Source organism: Anomaloglossus baeobatrachus, chromosome 4, assembly GCF_048569485.1.
Source record: "Anomaloglossus baeobatrachus isolate aAnoBae1 chromosome 4, aAnoBae1.hap1, whole genome shotgun sequence".
NCBI lineage: Eukaryota > Metazoa > Chordata > Amphibia > Anura > Aromobatidae > Anomaloglossus > Anomaloglossus baeobatrachus.
This window is the reverse complement of record NC_134356.1, coordinates 402392169-402415099: the sequence shown is the minus strand read 5'-3', so window position 1 is coordinate 402415099 and position 22931 is coordinate 402392169. Positions and strand designations below refer to the sequence as shown.

At 52.3% G+C, this 22931-nt stretch overlaps 1 protein-coding gene across 3 annotated transcripts in view; it reads left to right on the top strand.

Annotated features, from left to right (window-relative positions):
* The first annotated feature begins 538 nt into the window (after positions 1-538).
* Positions 539-22931, top strand: part of ATP5F1C (ATP synthase F1 subunit gamma) — a 47087-nt gene continuing 24694 nt past the window's right edge. For all 3 annotated transcript variants that reach the window (XM_075345317.1, XM_075345316.1, XM_075345318.1), the window contains exons 1-6: positions 539-639; positions 982-1016; positions 7565-7696; positions 7884-8088; positions 9850-9993; positions 10068-10132. In XM_075345317.1, coding sequence (XP_075201432.1) covers positions 560-639; positions 982-1016; positions 7565-7696; positions 7884-8088; positions 9850-9993; positions 10068-10132 — 661 coding nt within the window. In that variant the 5' untranslated portion in view covers positions 539-559. The remainder of the gene's footprint in view (positions 640-981; positions 1017-7564; positions 7697-7883; positions 8089-9849; positions 9994-10067; positions 10133-22931) is intronic.

Genomic DNA, 22931 nt, shown 5'->3' with positions numbered 1-22931 from the left:
AAGCAGAAGAACGCTTCACACTAAATCGGGTCACAGTCCGCACCAAAACTACATGAAACTGATTTTGTTTGTTGCTGATAATTTATGGAATTATGAGCCCCAAACATCTGTGAGCTATCAAAGGGAGAGTGTGTGTGTGTGTGTGTGTGTGTGTGTGTAAGGCCCTGTGCACACTGAGGATGGGGGAGGTTTTACCTCAGTATTTGTAGCCAAAATCAGGAGAGGGACAAATCAGAGGAAAGTAGAAACACGGGCACACTTCTAGTTTTCCAAACACTGAGGTAAGATACTGTACGTGTGAACGTGGCCTTACAATGTGATGAGATGAATTTCTCTCGCACAAGTTCTATGTGATACACAAATATATAAATGTTATGTGAAGGTTCCTGTATGCGGAACAGACGAATGGAGAAACACGGTTCAGTCTGGAGGTGATCTACTTCCGGATCAGGAATAGGAAATGCCCACATCAAACATGGCGGAGGCAGACAACTAAGGACACTGACAGATCTCGCGAGATCTCCGCCCTCTGCCCGCTCCACAAGCTCATTTGTGGCGCATGCGCGTCCTGCGCTGTCTGACCTTGCCTGTAGTCACCATGTTGTCCCGCAGCAGCGTCCTTATCTATCAGCCACAATGGTAAGAGTCGGTGCCGGGACTGGGGGCACGTTACTGGCCGGGCACAGGGCAGCGGGAGCCGGGTGTGATCGCTGGGCCCGGGGGTCCTAAGTGTGCAGTGTTATTATGTGACCCCCGGGAACATAGACTAGGCCGCAGCCGGCTCCTGGGCTTCAAGGTGTCCGACTCCATTGTGCGGCTGTAATCCTTAGATTGTAATGAGGCAGCACCCTCCCCTCTGGCGCAGAGCAGGGCAGAGCCATTCTCCTGGGAACAGGCATGGAGGGCAGTAGCTGCAGTGGCCATGAGTGTTTAACCCCTTTTTCCCCTCCATAGTTCATGTATGTGTTTTGTGTGTTTTAGGGGTCAAGTGAGGAACATGGCGACTCTGAAGGACAGTGAGTATGGGTCCGACATGTGAGCTGGGGGAGGGCGTACCGAGCTAAAGGGTCTCAGGAGGGTCATAATAGGTGTGATGGCGAGGCCGCTGTCACCGGGACGCTCGCCGGGGCTCAAGTCACCTCCACCATACGTCTGACCTCCAGGTCACTGTGCATAGACCTGGATAAGGGCTCCTCCTGGTGATACACATTAGTGTTATAGGTGTGATGGCGAGGCCACTGTCACCGGGACACTCCCCGAGGCTCAGGTCACCTCCACCATACGTCTGACCTCCAGGTCACTGAGCATAGACCTAGATAAGGGCTCCTCCTGGTGATTCTCATTAGTGTTATAGGTGTGATGGCGAGGCCGCTGTCACCGGGACACTCCCCGAGGCTCAGGTCACCTCCACCATACGTCTGACCTCCAGGTCACTGAGCATAGACCTAGATAAGGGCTCCTCCTGGTGATACACATTAGTGTTATAGGTGTGATGGCGAGGCCGCTGTCACCGGGACACTCCCCGAGGCTCAAGTCACCTCCACCATACGTCTGACCTCCAGGTCACTGAGCATAGACCTGGATAATGGCGCCTCCTGGTGATTCTCATTAGTGTTATAGGTGTGATGGCGAGGCCACTGTCACCGGGACACTCCCCGAGGCTCAGGTCACCTCCACCATACGTCTGACCTCCAGGTCACTGAGCATAGACCTGGATAATGTCGCCTCCTGGTGATTCTCATTAGTGTTATAGGTGTGATGGCGAGGCCACTGTCACCGGGACACTCGCCGGGGCTCAGGTCACCTCCACCATACGTCTGACCTCCAGGTCACTGAGCATAGACCTGGATAAGGGCTCCTCCTGGTGATTCTCATTAGTGTTATAGGTGTGATGGCGAGGCCACTGTCACCGGGACACTCGCCAGGGCTCAGGTCACCTCCACCATACGTCTGACCTCCAGGTCACTGAGCATAGACCTGGATAAGGGCTCCTCCTGGTGATACTCATTAGTGTTATAGGTGTGATGGCGAGGCCGCTGTCACCGGTACACTCGCCGGGGCTCAGGTCACAGGCCATATGTCTGACCTCCAGGTCACTGAGCATAGACTTGGATAAGGGCTCCTCCTGGTGATACACATTAGTGTTATAGGTGTGATGGCGAGGCCACTGTCACCGGGACACTCCCCGAGGCTCAGGTCACAGGCCATACGTCTGACCTCCAGGTCACTGAGCATAGACCTGGATAATGTCGCCTCCTGGTGATTCTCATTAGTGTTATAGGTGTGATGGCGAGGCCACTGTCACCGGGACACTCGCCGGGGCTCAGGTCACCTCCACCATACGTCTGACCTCCAGGTCACTGAGCATAGACCTGGATAAGGGCTCCTCCTGGTGATTCTCATTAGTGTTATAGGTGTGATGGCGAGGCCACTGTCACCGGGACACTCGCCGGGGCTCAGGTCACCTCCACCATACGTCTGACCTCCAGGTCACTGAGCATAGACCTGGATAAGGGCTCCTCCTGGTGATACTCATTAGTGTTATAGGTGTGATGGCGAGGCCGCTGTCACCGGTACACTCGCCGGGGCTCAGGTCACAGGCCATATGTCTGACCTCCAGGTCACTGAGCATAGACTGGATAATGGCGCCTCCTGGTGATTCTCATTAGTGTTATAGGTGTGATGGCGAGGCCGCTGTCACCGGGACACTCGCCGGGGCTCAGGTCACCTCCACCATACGTTTGACCTCCAGGTCACTGAGCATAGACCTGGATAATGGCGCCTCCTGGTGATTCTCATTAGTGTTATAGGTGTGATGGCGAGGCCACTGTCACCGGGACACTCCCCGAGGCTCAGGTCACCTCCACCATACGTCTGACCTCCAGGTCACTGAGCATAGACCTAGATAAGGGCTCCTCCTGGTGATACACATTAGTGTTATAGGTGTGATGGCGAGGCCGCTGTCACCGGGACACTCCCCGAGGCTCAGGTCACCTCCACCATACGTCTGACCTCCAGGTCACTGAGCATAGACCTAGATAAGGGCTCCTCCTGGTGATACACATTAGTGTTATAGGTGTGATGGCGAGGCCGCTGTCACCGGGACACTCCCCGAGGCTCAAGTCACCTCCACCATACGTCTGACCTCCAGGTCACTGAGCATAGACCTGGATAATGGCGCCTCCTGGTGATTCTCATTAGTGTTATAGGTGTGATGGCGAGGCCACTGTCACCGGGACACTCCCCGAGGCTCAGGTCACCTCCACCATACGTCTGACCTCCAGGTCACTGAGCATAGACCTGGATAATGTCGCCTCCTGGTGATTCTCATTAGTGTTATAGGTGTGATGGCGAGGCCACTGTCACCGGGACACTCGCCAGGGCTCAGGTCACCTCCACCATACGTCTGACCTCCAGGTCACTGAGCATAGACCTGGATAAGGGCTCCTCCTGGTGATACTCATTAGTGTTATAGGTGTGATGGCGAGGCCGCTGTCACCGGTACACTCGCCGGGGCTCAGGTCACAGGCCATATGTCTGACCTCCAGGTCACTGAGCATAGACTTGGATAAGGGCTCCTCCTGGTGATACACATTAGTGTTATAGGTGTGATGGCGAGGCCACTGTCACCGGGACACTCCCCGAGGCTCAGGTCACAGGCCATACGTCTGACCTCCAGGTCACTGAGCATAGACCTGGATAATGGCGCCTCCTGGTGATTCTCATTAGTGTCATAGGTGTGATGGCGAGGCCGCTGTCACCGGGACACTCGCCGGGGCTCAGGTCACCACCATACGTCTGACCTCCAGGTCACTGAGCATAGACCTGGATAATGGCGCCTCCTGGTGATTCTCATTAGTGTTATAGGTGTGATGGCGAGGCCGCTGTCACCGGGACACTCGCCAGGGCTCAGGTCACCTCCACCATACGTCTGACCTCCAGGTCACTGAGCATAGACCTGGATAAGGGCTCCTCCTGGTGATACTCATTAGTGTTATAGGTGTGATGGCGAGGCCGCTGTCACCGGTACACTCGCCGGGGCTCAGGTCACAGGCCATATGTCTGACCTCCAGGTCACTGAGCATAGACCTGGATAAGGGCTCCTCCTGGTGATACACATTAGTGTTATAGGTGTGATGGCGAGGCCACTGTCACCGGGACACTCCCCGAGGCTCAGGTCACAGGCCATACGTCTGACCTCCAGGTCACTGAGCATAGACCTGGATAATGTCGCCTCCTGGTGATTCTCATTAGTGTTATAGGTGTGATGGCGAGGCCACTGTCACCGGGACACTCGCCGGGGCTCAGGTCACCTCCACCATACGTCTGACCTCCAGGTCACTGAGCATAGACTGGATAATGGCGCCTCCTGGTGATTCTCATTAGTGTCATAGGTGTGATGGCGAGGCCACTGTCACCGGGACACTCGCCGGGGCTCAGGTCACCTCCACCATACGTCTGACCTCCAGGTCACTGAGCATAGACCTGGATAATGGCGCCTCCTGGTGATTCTCATTAGTGTTATAGGTGTGATGGCGAGGCCGCTGTCACCGGGACACTCGCCGGGGCTCAGGTCACCTCCACCATACGTCTGACCTCCAGGTCACTGAGCATAGACCTGGATAAGGGCTCCTCCTGGTGATTCTCATTAGTGTTATAGGTGTGATGGCGAGGCCGCTGTCACCGGGACACTCGCCAGGGCTCAGGTCACCTCCACCATACGTCTGACCTCCAGGTCACTGAGCATAGACCTGGATAAGGGCTCCTCCTGGTGATACTCATTAGTGTCATAGGTGTGATGGCGAGGCCGCTGTCACCGGTACACTCGCCGGGGCTCAGGTCACAGGCCATATGTCTGACCTCCAGGTCACTGAGCATAGACCTGGATAAGGGCTCCTCCTGGTGATTCTCATTAGTGTTATAGGTGTGATGGCGAGGCCGCTGTCACCGGGACACTCGCCGGGGCTCAGGTCACCTCCACCATACGTCTGACCTCCAGGTCACTGAGCATAGACCTGGATAAGGGCTCCTCCTGGTGATACTCATTAGTGTCATAGGTGTGATGGCGAGGCCGCTGTCACCGGTACACTCGCCGGGGCTCAGGTCACAGGCCATATGTCTGACCTCCAGGTCACTGAGCATAGACCTGGATAAGGGCTCCTCCTGGTGATTCTCATTAGTGTCATAGGTGTGATGGCGAGGCCACTGTCACCGGGACACTCGCCGGGGCTCAGGTCACAGGCCATACGTCTGACCTCCAGGTCACTGAGCATAGACCTGGATAAGGGCTCCTCCTGGTGATTCTCATTAGTGTTATAGGTGTGATGGCGAGGCCGCTGTCACCGGGACACTCCCCGAGGCTCAGGTCACCTCCACCATACGTCTGACCTCCAGGTCACTGAGCATAGACCTGGATAAGGGCTCCTCCTGGTGATTCTCATTAGTGTTATAGGTGTGATGGCGAGGCCACTGTCACCGGGACACTCGCCGGGGCTCAGGTCACAGGCCATATGTCTGACCTCCAGGTCACTGAGCATAGACCTGGATAAGGGCTCCTCCTGGTGATTCTCATTAGTGTCATAGGTGTGATGGCGAGGCCACTGTCACCGGGACACTCGCCGGGGCTCAGGTCACCTGCCATACGTCTGACCTCCAGGTCACTGAGCATAGACCTGGATAATGGCGCCTCCTGGTGATTCTCATTAGTGTTATAGGTGTGATGGCGAGGCCACTGTCACCGGGACACTCGCCGGGGCTCAGGTCACAGGCCATATGTCTGACCTCCAGGTCACTGAGCATAGACCTGGATAAGGGCTCCTCCTGGTGATTCTCATTAGTGTTATAGGTGTGATGGCGAGGCCGCTGTCACCGGGACACTCCCCGAGGCTCAGGTCACCTCCACCATACGTCTGACCTCCAGGTCACTGAGCATAGACCTAGATAAGGGCTCCTCCTGGTGATTCTCATTAGTGTTATAGGTGTGATGGCGAGGCCACTGTCACCGGGACACTCGCCGGGGCTCAGGTCACCTGCCATACGTCTGACCTCCAGGTCACTGAGCATAGACTTGGATAAGGGCTCCTCCTGGTGATTCTTACAAGTGCACTGTACTTTGTTTACCGTGCCGGAGTTAAACCTAAGGAAGGTTGGGTGCCCACGATCAGTGTTTGCAGCGTTTTGGACGCAGCCTGCTTCAGCATAGTCTAAATTGCTGGGGTGTACAGTACAAGCATAGTGTATGGGATTTCTAGAAATTCTGTGCACACTGTGCTTGTTTTTTCCACAGCAAGCACTGACCTGCGGTGCGTGTTTCCAGACTGCAGCATGTCAATTGTTTGCTGTGGCATTGCCTGCGTCCTCCGTAGGGAGAACACAAGTGAGAGCCCGCAGCACACTGAACCCTGATCGTGGGCACAGGCAGCTGTGGTCTCCTGCAGAGCAGACATGCGGCCCTGCTGGTCAGGACTTGCTGTGTCCATGACGCAGCAAGTCCTGATCGTGGGCACATACCCTTAAAGTCCTCGAAACGTGTTTTGATAGGGAACCTGCCATGTTGGCCTGGTGTCTGATCTGCAGGAGGGGTATTATGGAGCTGGGAACCTGATCAGAATGATGTATGTTTTGTGGAAAGAGTTTTAGTAAAACCTGCATTTTATTCATTTAAATATGTTGTCTGCGTGTGTCCAGTGGGCGGTGTCCTATCCAGTGATTGGCGGTCTTCCCTGTATGACTGTGTGCGGAGATAGCTGTCAATCATGGCGTAGGACCGCCCACTGGACTCATATAATACCGTATATACAAATGCAATAAAGTACAATTGTACTGAATCTGTTCCCACATACCTATCTATCATTCTCCCTCTTCATGCTGTCCATGAATTGGACTGAAAGGAGAATTTCACAGGTTCCCTTTATATTTGTACCCACACAGCAACAAAGAAACTGTCTTGTCAGATCTGCTGCTGGCACTGAAGGGGATCCATTACTAAAGGGGGTTGTGTGAGAAAGATATAGATTGAAAAACGAATATACATCTATCTCAAAATTGGATAATTTGCAATTATGCTTCCCCCACTGCCACGCCGGTGGTCCCCGCTGGTCTTTTCCTAACTTGTCCTTTAGTGAAACGTCATGGGACGTAAAGTGTGATAAATGCAAGTGAAGGTGTCATGGACGGGCTGTGCAGGAAGTACTACTGGACATGTCACAGCAGCTTTACAAGCGTTGGCACAAGTCTCCATTACACCTTTTCTTCTGAGATTGGCATAACAACAAGAACCCCCCCCATAGCACTGTGTACCACCTTCCTCACTGCTGTGAGGGGTCTACGCTCCTATGTCCTTTATCACAACATTTGCTCTTTCCCCTAATTACAATATATTGAGGCTCCACAATGCAGTGCTGCCTATGGCAGACCTAGATGGGGCCTAATGAACCCCAATGACTCGTAACGGGGGCAGCACGGCTTGTGCTGCATGCTGCGCTCTCCTGCCGTCAGATCTTGTGCACATAGTGGGTTTTATAGAGCTTCGCAGATTGATGTGCATTAACCTGCTGCCTTATAGTCACCAGGCGACTGAAATCTATCAAGAATATCCAAAAGATCACAAAGTCCATGAAGATGGTGGCCGCCTCCAAGTACTCTAGGGCTGAGAGGGAGCTGAAACCTGCTCGAGTCTATGGAACCGGAGCTCTAGGTAAGACTGTCTTATAGAACGGCCTGTATATTGTATAATACACTATAGCGCAGTATTTCCCAATGTCATGTGGTCAGGGCATAATGGGAGTTGTAGTTCTACAGCACCTGGAGAGCGGCACGTTGGGAAGCACTGCCATGGAGCATGAGGTGGTGACCATGTCGTCTTTGTTTTCTGTTTCCCATAGCATTGTACGAGAAAGCAGAGATTAAGGCTCCTGAAGACAAGAAGAAGCATCTTATTATCGGCGTGTCCTCCGACAGAGGCCTTTGTGGTGGTATTCATACCTCCGTGTCCAAACTCATTAAACATGAAATTGCCACGCTTTCTAATGAGGGAAAAGAAGTTATGGTTGTTGGACTCGGGGACAAGCTGAGAGGCCTACTGCAGAGGTGTGTATGAGAAGCTTGGGCTCCGTCACAGGTAGACCCTACTGCCGATTACTGCCGGAGCCGTGCTCTGCATTACTCTACCTGGTGGGTGCCTGGGACATTGGCTCACCATTTAGCACATCTCCCAGCTTTTAAGAATAGAGAACTGCATACGACAATTTCTAATTTCCACGAAGCCATTTCCCTACTCTCCCCAGTCTTATATGTGCCCACATAGAATATGTCTCCTAGTATATGATGGCCCCCGCCTATTTGTGTGCTCTGCCTCTCTGCTGACAGTCACATGATCTCAGGATGTCTCGTGACCCGAATGTCCTTGCAGGTCCTTCAGGCTGTACTTAGACTGTATGGAGTATTAGGATGTGGTGTGTCCTCGCTACACCAATGTATATATCTGTATGTGTGTCCTGAGGACATATAGCTGATTGCAGGATGTTTATGAACAGCACCTCCCAATATTCTGCTGCATCTGGAACGGTTGAGTATGGTTGGGATTTTATAACAGTATTGACACCTTTTGGAAAGATTTTCTACTTTTGCTGTTTTTGCCAATATAAATAGAATATGATTGTGGTTTTCACTAAATGAATTATGGCATGTAAAGAATAGAGGCCTTCTGTATAGATAGGATTCAACGTGACCCTGACCGCAGGACTTACACTATTAGCCTCCTTATACCATGATCTCTATGTTCTATTTAAACCCTACATGTATGTTTAAAAATTATATTAAATTATTAAATCCATTAAATCATTATTGCTTTTGCATATTGGACTTGTCATGGACCGCTGTTGATCACTTCTACCTCGTGCTGGGATCACACCCTGCCAATGTGCCTAACATCTCAGGGTGTGCAGGGAGGTGAAGAGGGACGATGGCGACTTCATCTCTCTGCAGACACTGGGATATCAGTCACGCTCACAAGGTGTGACCCCAACACAAGTTAGAAGTGATTGATAGTGGTCCATTGTGGGAGTAGGTGTAACATAGGGATCCTTAAAGGGGTTGTCTACTACTCAGCTGACCTCCCCCCCCCCCCCCCCCCCGTCCCTTCTTGAATACTTTGTTGTGCAGAATAAAAATATCAGAACTCCTGCACCAGACTCGATCCATGTCGGCATCTGGTTTCCTACATGGATGGCGTCTGAGGCGTCCTCCACATCAATCAGTACAGGAGGAGGGTGAAAGGAGGGACAGGAGGCACAGATTAGGACGCCCATCGCACTGGACAATTTACATACAGAGTGGGAGATTTTATAAGAGTATTTTTGGGGTCTACAAGGGGGTCAGAGGGTAACATGCACCTTTTTATATAATGCAGCACAGGCGCTGCTTAAGGTGCTAGTTTTAGTTTAGAAGGCCAAAATTCGGTGACAGGTCCCCTTTAAACCATGTGAGCACTACAGCCAATCAGCGGTTGTTAATGGGCTAAATGTCTGAGTTTTGTCTGAAGGAAGTGGGAGAACTGCCGCCTATTAGCAATTGCTGACTGACTGCAGTGCTAGCATGGCATAATGACACACGACAGGAGTCCTGGTGTCAACATTGCTGGAACTGGTCTTGGGTGGGAGTTAAAGGGATATTCCCATCTCCCAAGATCCTATCCCAATATGTAGTAAGTGTAATAATAAGAATATTAGCAAATACCTCCAATTAGAAATGTAGTCTAGTTCTCCTGATATAGCTATGGCTCTTACCTCATGTGCAGGGCATTGCAGCTTGGGTATCCTTTCTAATGGTCATTGTTGTCTCTTCTTCAAGGTCTCATGGTAAACACTTCCTTCTGAACTTCAAGGAAATTGGCCGGAAGCCTCCTACTTTTGGCGATGCCTCTGTGATTGCTTCCGAGCTGCTGAACTCCGGTTATGAGTTTGACCAAGGCAACGTGGTGTTCAATAGATTTAGGTAAAAAAAAATTGCCTACAGGCTGAAGGCTGCTGTTCAGTATGTTCTGGTGCTGATCTCTTCTCTTCTTGTAGGTCTGTGATCTCTTACAAGACTGATGAAAAGCCATTCTTTTCTCTTGACACTGTTGCAAATAGTGGTAAGTTCAGTTTTTTTTCTATCTGGAGCTCGCATCCAAGTGTGGGAGACTCTGAGGTCTCCGATGCCTGCCATGCTTGTACGCCTATGAAGTCCTGTACAGCATTGGTCTATTTTACAAGCCATCATAGCTTAACGTTGCCTAGGGGATTTAAAGGGAACCTGTCACCAGATTTGTCCCTTATAAGCTGCGCGTGCGGCCACAAACATTGAGTCCTTGTATACAGCATTCTAGAATACTATATGTAAGTGCCCAGGCTACTCTGTATAACGTAAAAAACACCTTTATATTATACTCACCCGTGGGGCAGTCCTATGGCTGTCTCTAGTCTCCTCTTGCAATCGCCGTCCACCTTTCCAGGTCCGTGTGGATGACGCATCCTACTCATCCACACAATATTCTCAATTGTCACCATGCTTCCTTCTCTCTGCCCAGCTGAGGGCAGAGCACAGTATTATAGAGCGCATTTTCAGGCATTCTGTGACCTTTCGCCGCGCCTGTGCATAACAGTACCTTGCTCTGCCCGCAGCAGAGCAGATAAAAGCGCACCTGCGCAGGAGCACAATGGAGGCCTCTGTGTGGATGACGTAGGAAGCGTCATCCACACGGAGCTGGGAAAGAGGACGGCAATGGAAGGAAGAGAGGAGGCTTCGGACCAAGACCAGTGATGCCTGTTGGACCCAATCGTCCCGCAGGTGAGCATAATAAAAGGTGTTTTTGTCTAAGGCTGGGGCCACACGGGGACTACTGCGATCCCCTTGCATGACACTCGGCTCGTGGTGGCAGTACAGCAGAGCCGAGTGTCATGCGTGTGTCCTTGCAACTGAGGTCCGTTCGTGCGAGCAGACTTCAGCTGCGGGGGGCGGGCCGGCACTCAGGAGGGGAGGGAGGGATTTCTCTCCCTCTCTCCTGCGTAGCCGGCTACAGCCATTCTCGCACTGCACTGGCAGTACACCGGTGTACCGCGAGTGCAGTGCGATTTTTCTCTCGCCCCATTCACTTGAATGGGTGCGAGAGAAAGAGTCTAGCATTACAATCGCAGCATGCTGCGATTGTTTTCTCAGTCCGATTAGGGCTGAGAAAATAATCGCTCATGTGTGCTGACACACAGGCTAGAATTGGTCCGAGGGGAATGCGATGTTTTATCGCACTCCACTCGCACTGTTTTTCTCGCCGTGTGGCTTAGGCCTTATACAGAGCGTCCTGGGCTCTTATATACAGTATTTCTTTGTCGCTCCATTGGGAGACCCAGACAATTGGGTGTATAGCTACTGCCTCCGGAGGCCACACAAAGCATTACACTTAAAAGTGTAAACCCCTCCCCTCTGCTATACACCCTCCCGTGCATCACGGGCTCCTCAGTTTTTAAGCTTTGTGCGAAGGAGGCACACATGCAATTCCCGCAGACAGAGCCCTGCATCATAACGTGGGGAGGGCTGGAGCATACGTTGCTATCCTCCTTATCCCTCACTGAGCACTGGGGGGCACCAGTTTTTTCAAAGGTGGTCTTCCTAGGGTGTTGTCCCCCCCTTGGTGCCGCAGTGTATATATGTATATATATATGTGTTTATTTATATGGTATATGATTTCACTGTTCGGCAGCATTATTTGTTTTTGGCTGTATACCCTCACTGATTACTCTGCGGACGACAGACTGTTGTCTGCTCTTAAAGAGGAAGGGTGCCAAGACACTGGCTTATTTTAACCTCTTGTGCGCCTATATTACGGGCACTGCACAGATGACAGCGACAGAGTTTGCATGATGAAAACTTCTCCGGCGTTCCCTGTCCAGGCGGCAGGGACAGAGTTACAGCTTTGCTGAGAAACTCTCTGGGTCATTTTCACTATCCATGTCTCAGCCTATGGACAAATGGTCGGCTAAGAGACTAGGAGTTTGCAGTCCAGACCGGCCCCTTACACAGGCCCGGGCACTGCGGGATCGCCCCAGGCCTCTATCGGTCTGCGACGAAGCGTGTTCCAGGGGTGGCCTCTAGTTATTACGTGGTAAACTCCAGCACGAACCGCAGTCCCAGTCCAGCTAATGCACAGATACTGTCCAGAAGCACACCTTCCCGGACAAGCGTTTTACTGAACGCCTTATAACACACGTTGCCCCTTCCTCTCTGACTTTGTTAACGTTTCGGCTCAGTGTCATAAGGTGCCCTCCAGTCTCTGGACTGGCGGCTAGATCAGTAGTAGCAGTGGCTGGCGGGTCCACGCTCAAAAATGCCACGGACAGACAGATAGCACTCCTAATGGGATCCATCTATGAAGCCATAGGCGCGTCGGTTGCCCCGGCCTTTGCAGGGGTGGGCACTCCAGGCTATCTCAGCTGCTCTGTCTCAGATCAATGCGGTCATCCTGGGCTCCGCAATTAGCGTCTTTGACGTCTCAGGCGAGGGTATTTTCATCCTCCGCCGGGCACAGAGAACCTTTTCTGCATGGCGGTCCAGGTCAGGGGAGTGGTCCCCACATGTCCAAGACCGATGTAGGAGACATTCTGTCTTACGGTCACAGGATAGAGCTCAGTTCTCGTCCTCCGACTCGTTGCTTCACAGCATCTCCGTCCCCCGAGCGAGCCGATGCACGTTTCCAGGCGGTGAACACTCCGAAGGCAGGAGGAGTTGCGATCCTCGTTCTCCTTCAAGAACGTAGTCGCGGCTTTTTACTCCAGCTTGTTCGTGGTACCAGATAGGACGGATCACCCCGCCCCGTTCTGGACTTCACACTGCTCAACGGACAGAGAACCTGACGGTTCCGGATGGAATCTCTCCGCTTGCCATCGCCTTTGATGGCCCAAGGAGGCTTCCTAGCAGCAATCGACATCAGGGATGCTTATCTCCACGTGCCGATTGTATCAGGATATCAGCACTTCCTGCGCTTCGACATAGGGAACGAACACCTTCAGTTCGTGGCACTAACTTTCGGCCTGGTGACAGCCCTATGGGCCTTCACCAAGGTCATGACAACTGTGGTAGCGGTCCTACTCTCTCAGGCAATCTGCTGGTCAAGGCCCCCTCTCGGGTGGCATGCCAGCACAGCCTGAACATGGCTCTAGAGACCCTCCAGAGATTCGGGTGGTTCATCAATTTTTCCTAAAGTCAAAATTGACACCGGCCCAATCACTGACATATCTCGGCATGGAGTTCCATACTCTCTCAGCGATAGTGAAGCTTCCGCTGGACAAACAGCGTTCACTACAGACAGGGGGGCAATCGTTCCTTCGAGCCTAGTCACACCCTTTGAGGCGCCTCATGCACTTCCTAGAGAAGTTGGTGGCAGCAATAGGCAGCTCCGTTTGCGCTGATTCATCTGCGCCCACTTTAATGGGACTTTTTCCGCAAATGGGACAGCAAATCGACGTCCCTCGACAAGGACGTTGCTCCTTCTCGGGCAGCCATGGCCTCCCTTCAGTGGTGGCTTCTTCCCACTCTGGTCAAAGGAAAAAGTCCTTCCTGCCCACATCCTGGCCTGTGGTCACGGCGGACGCGAGTCTGTCAGGGAGTCTTCCTCCGCCACAGGGCTCAGGGTACATGGACTCAGCAGAGTCTTCCCCCCAGATCAATGTTCTGGAGATTAGGGCAGTGTTCTAGCCCTAAAGGCGTTCCAGCCATGGCTGGAAGGCAGGCAGATCCGAATTCAGTCGGACAACGCCAAGGCGGTGGCATACATCGACCACCAAGGCGGCACAAGCAGTCGGCAAGCTTTCCAGCAGGTCCGGCGGATTCTGCTGTGGGTGGAATCCACAGCCTCCACCATCTCCGCAGTTCACATCCCGAGCGTAGAAAACTGGGAAGCAGAATTTCTCAGTCGCCAGGGCATGGACGCAGGGGAATGGTCTCTTCGACCGGACGTTTTTCAAGAGATTTGTTGCCGCCGGGGGAAGCCGGACGTCGACATATTGGCGTCCCGGCACAACAACAAAGTCACGGCATTCATGGCACGTTCTCAAGATCACAGAGCTCTGGCGGCAGACGCATTAGTGCAGGATTGATCGCAGTTTCCCTGCCTCGCGTATTCCTCCTCTGGCACCGCTGCCCAGAGTTACGCAGGATCAGATCCGACAGCCACCGCGCCATCCTCGTCGCTCCAGACTGGCCGAGGAGGTCGTGGTACCCGGATCTGTGGCATCTCACGGTAGACAACCGTGGACACTACTAGACCGGCCAGACTTGCTGTCTCAAGGGCAGTTTTTTCCATCTGATTTCGGCGGCCCTCAACCTGACTGCGTGGCCATTGTGTCCCGGATCCTAGCGTCTTCAGGGTTATCTCAAGAGGTCATTGCCACTATGAGACAGGCCAGGAAACCAACGTCCGCCAAGATCTACCACAGGACGTGGAAGATCTTCTTATCCTGGTGCTCTGATCAGAGTTTTACTCTCTGGCCATTCGCCTTGCCCACTTTCTGTCCTTCCTTCAATCTGGAATGGAAAAGGGGGTTGTCTCTCGGTTCCCTTAAGGGACAAGTTTCGGCGCTTTCTGTGTTTTTTTTTTTTTGTTTTTTTTTTTTTCAAAAGCGTCTAGCCAAACTCCCTCAGGTACGCACGTTCCTGCAGGGGGTTTGCCACATAGTCCCTCCTTACAAGCGTCGGCTAGAACCCTGGGATCAGAAACCACCCTTTGAGCCACTGAGGGATATTATCTTTCACGCCTTTCGCAGAAGGTGGTCTTCCTAGTGCAGTCACGTCACTCCGCAGAGTGTCTGACATGGCAGCGCTGTCATGCAAGTTCCCCTTCCTGGTGTTTCACCAGGACAAGCTGGTTCTGCGCTCGGTTCTGGAATCTCTCCCGAAGGTGGTATCCTCTGTTCATCTCAATCAGGATACCTTCTTACCTTCCTTTTGTTCTCATCCGGTTCACTAACGTGAAAAGGATTTGCACTTGTTAGGTCTGGTGAGAGCACTCAGACTCTACATTTCTCGTACGGCGCTCCTGCGCCGCTCGGATGCGCTCTTGTCCTTGTCGCTGGCCAGAGTAAAGGGTCGCAAGCTCCCAAGTCAACTTGGCTCGGTGGATCAAGGAACCAATTCTTGAAGCCTACCGTTCTGCTGGGTTTCTGGTTCCTTCAAGGCTGAAGGCCCATTCTCCCAGAGCCGTGGGTGCGTCCTGGCAGTTGCTGCACCAGGCTACGGCTCAGCAGGTGTGTCAGGCGACTACCTGGTTGAGTCTGCACGCTTCACGGAGCACTATCTAGTGCATACCTACGCTCGGCAGATGCCAGCTTAGGTAGGCGAGTCCTTCAGGCGGCGGTTGCCCACCTGTAGGAAGGAGCCGTTTTACGGCTCTTTTACCGAGGTATTCTTTTACCCACCCAGGGACTGCTTTTGGACGTCCCAATTGTCTGGGTCTCCCAATGGAGCGACAAAGAAGAAGGGAATTTTGTTTACTTACCGTAAATTCCTTTTCTTCTAGCTCCAATTGGGAGACCCAGCACCCGCCCCTGTTCCCTTCGGGCTGTTTGTTCTCTTGTGTACACATGTTGTTCAGATTGAACTGTTCTTGGTCATGGTTTCAGTTCTCCGAACATCCTTCGGATTGAATTTACCTTAGACCAATTTATGTTTCCTCCTTCCTGCTTTTGCACCAAAACTGAGGAGCCCGTGATGCACGGGAGGGTGTATAGCAGAGGGGAGGGGTTACACTTTTTAGTGTAATACTTTGTGTGGCCTCCGGAGGCAGTAGCTATACACCCAATTGTCTGGGTCTCCCAATTGGAGCTAGAAGAAAAGGAATTTACGGTAAGTAAACAAAATTCCCTTCATTCTAGAGTACTGTATGTAAGAGCTTTACTGTTGGTTGCTGCAGCTTATAGGGACTAAACTGGTGACAGGTTCCCTTTAATAAAAAATGCAAAAAGTCTAAAAGTTCAAGTAACATCTCCGCTTCTTTTCCTGGAACGTAATACAAAAAGTATCTAGCATTGCTGCATTGGGAACTGTTCAAGCTAATATTTGTCCCAAATATAGAAATGGCTAAATTACTTTTTTCTTCGGCGCTCCATTGGGAGACCCAGACGATTGGGTGTATAGCTACTGCCTCCGGAGGCCACACAAAGCATTACACTAAAAAGTGTAAGGCCCCTCCCCTTCTGGCTATACACCCCCCGTGGGATCACGGGCTGCTCAGTTTTCAAGCTTTGTGCGAAGGAGGTCAGACATCCACGCATAGCTCCACTGTTTAGTCAGCAGTAGCTGCTGACTATATCGGATGGAAGAAAAGAGGGCCCATGCTAAAGGGCCCCCAGCATGCTCCCTTCTCACCCCACTCTTGTTGGCGGTGTTTGTTAAGGTTGAGGTACCCATTGCGGGTACGGAGGCTGGAGCCCACATGCTGTTTTCCTTCCCCATCCCCCTGAGGGCTCTGGTGAAGTGGGATCTTACCGGCCTCCAGGCTCTGAGGCCGGGCTCCATCCACAGACCCGGAGATCCTGCTGGATACGGAGCTGGGTACTGTCAGGGACAAGGCCCTGCAACATTCAGGTACTCTGTGTCCCCGTACAGACAGGCACAGACACACTCCAGCGTTGCTGGGTGTTCTAGTGCGCCGGGGACAGTAGCGCTGCGCGCTTGGGTTATACTCACTGCAGCTTAGCTGAGTGAGTTTATGTGTGGGGAACTACCGCGCCGGCCGCCCCCGGAGACTGCGGCGCGGCTGAGACTTGTGGTGCGCCGGGGACTTCGCGCCGACCGTGCTTTTACGACGGCAGCGCTTATAAATCTAGTCCCCGGCTTCTGCGGCCTAGTTACGTTTCGTTCCCGCCCCCAGCCCTGTCAGTCAGGGAAGGGGAGAGACGCTGTACAATAGTCAGCGCCGAGGGCTGGAGTCTTATTTACATACTCCAGGCCTCTCACTGGGCACAGTGGGACGCCAGTTTCCCGCTCTTTGTCTGCAGCACGCCCACGGCCCGCCCCTCTTCACAGGACGCCGGCAGCCATTCCTGCACGCAGTCTGAGCTGGAGAACGGACATAGCCCTGGGAGACCCAGACAGGGGATTCTGGCGACCACACACCCGCTGTTAAGCGGGCGGTAAGCAGCACCTAGGTGCTGACCCCACTAGTGCCACAGTGTTGTTTTGTGCACTTTTGTCTGTACCTATATATTGCACTGTACGGTCGCTTCTTGGCTTATACCCCTATATTGCTCTGAGGAGACAACAGCATGTCATCCGCAAAAAGCAAGGGTGCCAAGGCACAGGCTTTATATGCTGCCTGTACCGCATGTGGGGCTGATCTACCGGCAGGTTCCACTGACCCCCATTGTGTGCAATGTTCGGTCCCTGTGCCACTTCGTCAGCCGGAGTCTATGCTAGTAGTGGCCCAGGCAGAGACGCCTGTGAACCCTGCCCCGGTGACGGGGACAGAGTTTGCAGTTTTTGCTGATAAGATGTCTGTGACTATGACAAAAATTCTAGAAACTTTGCAGCCCAGGCCGGTCACTCAGACCATGGGCACTGTTGATTCAATGTTCCCCGGTCCCCCTCAGTTGGAACTAATCCGTGCTCCAAGGGGGTCCCAGGCATCACAGGCTGAAGGCTCTGACTCGGACGACAGTCCCAGGCAGCCTAAGCGAGCTCGCTGGGAGAGACCCTCGGCGTCATCACGCTGGTCAGGGTCTCAGCGAGAGGATTCTCTGTATGATGAGACAGAGCTAGGTGATCAGGAGTCTAATCCTGAGACCGCTCTCAACCTGGATACCCCTGATGGTGACGCCATGGTGAATGATCTTATAGTGGCCATCAATAGGCTGCTGGATATTTCTCCTCCAGCGGAGGAGGCAGCAGCACAGCAGGAGAAATTCCATTTCAGGTATCCCAAGCGTAAATTGAGTACTTTTCTGGACCACTCTGACTTCAGAGAAGCAGTCCAGAAACACCATGCTTATCCAGATAAGCGTTTCTCCAAACGTCCTAAGGATACACGTTATCCTTTTCCCCCTGACGTGGTCAAACGCTGGACCCAGTGTCCAAAGGTGGACCCCCCAATCTCCAGGCTTGCGGCTAGATCCATAGTTGCAGTGGAAGATGGGGCTTCACTTAAAGATGCCAATGACAGACAGATGGACCTTTGGTTGAAATCTGTCTATGAAGCTATCGGCGCGTCGTTTGCTCCAGCATTCGCAGCCGTGTGGGCACTCCAAGCTATTTCAGCTGGTCTGGCGCAGGTGGACTCTGTCATACGTCCATCAGTGCCGCAAGTGGCGTCCTTGACCTCGCAATGTCTGCGTTTGCGACTTACGCTATCAATGCGGTCTTGGACTCTACCAGCCGTACGTCAATGGCGTCCGCCAACTCTGTGGTTTTACGCAGAGCCTTATGGTTAAAGGAATGGAAAGCAGATTCTGCTTCCAAAAAATGCTTAACCAGTTTGCCATTATCTCAAGACAGACTGTTTGGTGAGCAATTGGCTGAAATCATTAAACAGTCCAAGGGTAAGGACTCTTCCTTACCCCAGCCCAGATCAAGCAAACCTCAACAGTGGAGGGGACAGTCGAGGTTTCGGTCCTTTCGAGGTTCGGGCAGGGCCCAATTCTCCTCGTCCAAAAGGACTCAGAAGGAGCAGAGGAGCTCAGATTCCTGGCGGGCTCACTCACGCCCAAAGAAAGCAGCTGGAGGAACCGCTTCCAAGCCGGCTGCCTCATGACTTTCGGCCTCCTCTCTCCGCATCCTCGGTCGGTGGCAGGCTCTCCCGCTTTTTCGACATTTGGCTGCCACAGGTCAAGGACCGGTGGGTAACAGACATTTTGTCTCACGGGTACCGGATAGAGTTCAGTTCTCGTCCTCCGCCTCGGTTCTTCAGAACTTCCCCACATCCCGACCGAGCCGATGCTCTTCTGCAGGCGGTGTGCTCTCTAAGGGCAGAAGGAGTGGTGATCCCTGTTCCTCTTCAGGAACGAGGTCAAGGTTTTTACTCCAATCTGTTTGTGGTGCCAAAAAAGGACGGCTCTTTCCGTCCTGTTCTGGACCTAAAACTGCTCAACAAGCACGTGAAAACCAGGCGGTTCCGGATGGAATCTCTCCGCTCCGTCATTGCCTCGATGTCTCAAGGAGATTTCCTAGCATCAATAGACATCAAAGATGCTTATCTCCACGTGCCGATTGCTCCAGAGCACCAGCGTTTTCTACGCTTCGTTATAGGAGACGAACACCTTCAGTTCGTAGCCCTGCCATTTGGTCTGGCGACAGCCCCACGGGTTTTCACCAAGGTCATGGCAGCAGTGGTAGCAGTCTTGCACTCTCAGGGACACTCAGTGATCCCTTACTTGGACGATCTACTTGTCAAGGCACCCTCTCAAGAGGCATGCCAACACAGCCTGAACGTTGCGCTGGAGACTCTCCAGACTTTCGGGTGGATCATCAACTTTTCAAAGTCAAATCTGTCACCGACCCAATCACTAACATATCTTGGCATGGAGTTTCATACTCTCTCAGCGATAGTGAAGCTTCCGATGGACAAGCAGCGTTCACTACAGACAGGGGTGCACTCTCTCCTTCAAGGCCAGTCGCACCCCTTAAGACACCTCATGCACTTCCTGGGGAAGATGGTGGCAGCAATGGAGGCAGTCCCGTTTGCGCAGTTTCATCTGCGCCCACTTCAATGGGACATTCTCCGCCAATGGGACGGGAAGTCGACGTCCTTAGACAGGAAAGTCTACCTTTCCCAGACGGCCAAGGACTCTCTTCAATGGTGGCTTCTTCCCACCTCATTATCACAAGGAAGGTCCTTCCTACCCCCATCCTGGGCGGTGGTCACGACAGACGCGAGTCTGTCAGGGTGGGGAGCAGTTTTTCTCCACCACAGGGCTCAGGGTACGTGGACTCAGCAGGAGTCCACCCTTCAGATCAATGTTCTGGAAATCAGGGCAGTGTATCTTGCCCTACAAGCCTTCCAGCAGTGGCTGGAAGGAAAGCAGATCCGAATTCAGTCGGACAACTCCACAGCGGTGGCATACATCAACCACCAAGGCGGGACACGCAGTCGGCAAGCCTTCCAGGAAGTCCGGCGGATTCTGATGTGGGTGGAAGCCACGGCCTCCACCATATCCGCAGTTCACATCCCCGGCGTAGAAAACTGGGAAGCAGACTTCCTCAGTCGCCAGGGTATGGACGCAGGGGAATGGTCCCTTCACCCGGACGTGTTTCAGGAAATCTGTTGCCGCTGGGGAAGGCCGGACGTCGACCTAATGGCGTCCCGGCACAACAACAAGGTCCCAACTTTCATGGCACGGTCTCGCGATCACAGAGCTCTGGCGGCAGACGTCTTAGTGCAAGATTGGTCGCAGTTCCAGCTGCCCTATGTGTTTCCCCCTCTGGCACTCTTGCCCAGAGTGCTACGCAAGATCAGGTCCGATTGCCGCCGCGTCTTGCTCGTCGCCCCAGACTGGCCGAGGAGGTCGTGGTATCCGGATCTGTGGCATCTCACGGTCGGCCAACCGTGGGCGCTACCAGACCGGCCAGACTTACTGTCACAAGGGCCGTTTTTCCATCTGAATTCTACGGCCCTGAACCTGACTGTGTGGCCATTGAGTCCTGGATACTAGCATCTTCAGGATTATCTCAAGAGGTCGTGGCCACCATGAGACAGGCTAGGAAGCCCACGTCTGCTAAGATCTACCACAGAACGTGGAAGATTTTCTTATCCTGGTGCTCGGCACAGGGAGTGTCCCCCTGGCCATTTGCATTGCCTACTTTTCTTTCCTTCCTGCAATCTGGTTTGGAAAAAGGCTTATCGCTCGGCTCCCTTAAAGGGCAAGTCTCAGCGCTATCGGTATTTTTTCAAAAGCGTCTAGCACGACTTCCTCAGGTACGCACGTTCCTGCAGGGGGTTTGTCACATCGTCCCTCCGTACAAACGGCCGTTAGATCCATGGGATCTGAACAGGGTACTAGTTGCTCTCCAGAAGCCGCCCTTCGAGCCTCTGAAGGATGTTTCACTTTCTCGACTCTCACAGAAAGTGGCCTTTCTGGTAGCGGTCACGTCTCTTCGGAGGGTATCCGAGCTGGCAGCGCTGTCATCTAAAGCTCCCTTCCTGGTTTTTCACCAGGACAAGGTAGTGCTGCGCCCGATTCAGGAGTTTCTCCCTAAGGTGGTATCCTCTTTTCATCTCAGTCAGGATATCTCCTTACCTTCCTTTTGTCCTCATCCAGTTCATCGGTATGAAAAGGATTTGCATTTGTTGGATCTCGTGAGAGCACTCAGAATCTACATTTCCCGCACGGCGCCCCTGCGCCGCTCGGATGCACTCTTTGTCCTTGTCGCTGGTAAGCGCAAAGGATCGCAGGCTTCCAAATCCACCCTGGCTCGATGGATCAAGGAACCAATTCTTGAAGCCTACCGTTCTGCTGGGCTTCCGGTTCCATCAGGGCTGAAGGCCCATTCTACCAGAGCCGTGGGTGCGTCCTGGGCATTACGACACCAGGCTACGGCTCAACAGGTGTGCCAGGCAGCTACCTGGTCGAGTCTGCACACTTTCACCAAACATTATCAGGTGCATACCTACGCTTCGGCGGACGCCAGCCTAGGTAGAAGAGTCCTGCAGGCGGCGGTTGCCTCCTCGTAAGGGAGGGCTGTTTTGCAGCTCTAACTTGAGGTATTAATTTACCCACCCAGGGACTGCTTTTGGACGTCCCAATCGTCTGGGTCTCCCAATGGAGCGCCGAAGAAGAAGGGAATTTTGTTACTTACCGTAAATTCCTTTTCTTCTAGCTCCAATTGGGAGACCCAGCACCCGCCCTGTTTCCTTCGGGATTTTTGGTTTTTTCGGGTACACATGTTGTTCATGTTGAACGGTTTCAGTTCTCCGATGTTACTTCGGATTGAATTTGTTTAAACCAGTTATTGGCTTTCCTCCTTCTTGCTTTAGCACTAAAACTGAGCAGCCCGTGATCCCACGGGGGGTGTATAGCCAGAAGGGGAGGGGCCTTACACTTTTTAGTGTAATGCTTTGTGTGGCCTCCGGAGGCAGTAGCTATACACCCAATCGTCTGGGTCTCCCAATTGGAGCTAGAAGAAAAGGAATTTACGGTAAGTAACAAAATTCCCTTCTTTTTTTTTATAAAAGTAGTAAAGCCTAAATCTATATAAACTTAGTATCAAGATAATTGTACTGACCTGTAGAAGAGTTGACGTATAATTTTAATTTCTCTGGAAAATGAACCTGAAAAATCTAAAAATAGAGCAATTGCTTTTCTTTTTTCCTTTACACATTGTCCGTGGAATTTTTTACTTTTTACCATGTAATGAAAAAATGGGAATAGTCATTCTAAACCAAAATTAGTTCTGTAAAAAGAAAAATAAAAGCTTTCGTAAGACTGTTGGCATGAAAATGAAAGACCCAGAGCTTTGTTTTTATAGGAATTACAAATAAGGGATAACATGGTATTTCAGTAACTGATCTGACATGTTGTGTTATCTATTATTATAGCGCCATTTATTCTATGGTGCTTTACATGTGAAGGGGTATACATAGTAAGGACAAGTGCAATAATCATAAACCATACAAGGTATGGGCTGGTACAGGAGGATAGAGGACCTGCCTGCGAGGGCTCACAGTCTACAAGGGATGGGTGAGGATACAGTAGGTGAGGGTAGAGCTGATTGTGCAGTGCTCTACTGGTCTGAGGGTTACTGCAGGCTGTAGGGTCGTCGGAAGAGTTGGGTCTTCAGGTTCCTTTTCTGTTATAGATAAACATGCCTGTAACTGGCTATGACATCTGATCCCTGTAGTTTAACCCCTTTGATGTTATCAGACAAGAGCAACTGGGGATTCTAAGTGGTTAGCAAAGGGTAAGGCTAGGTTCACA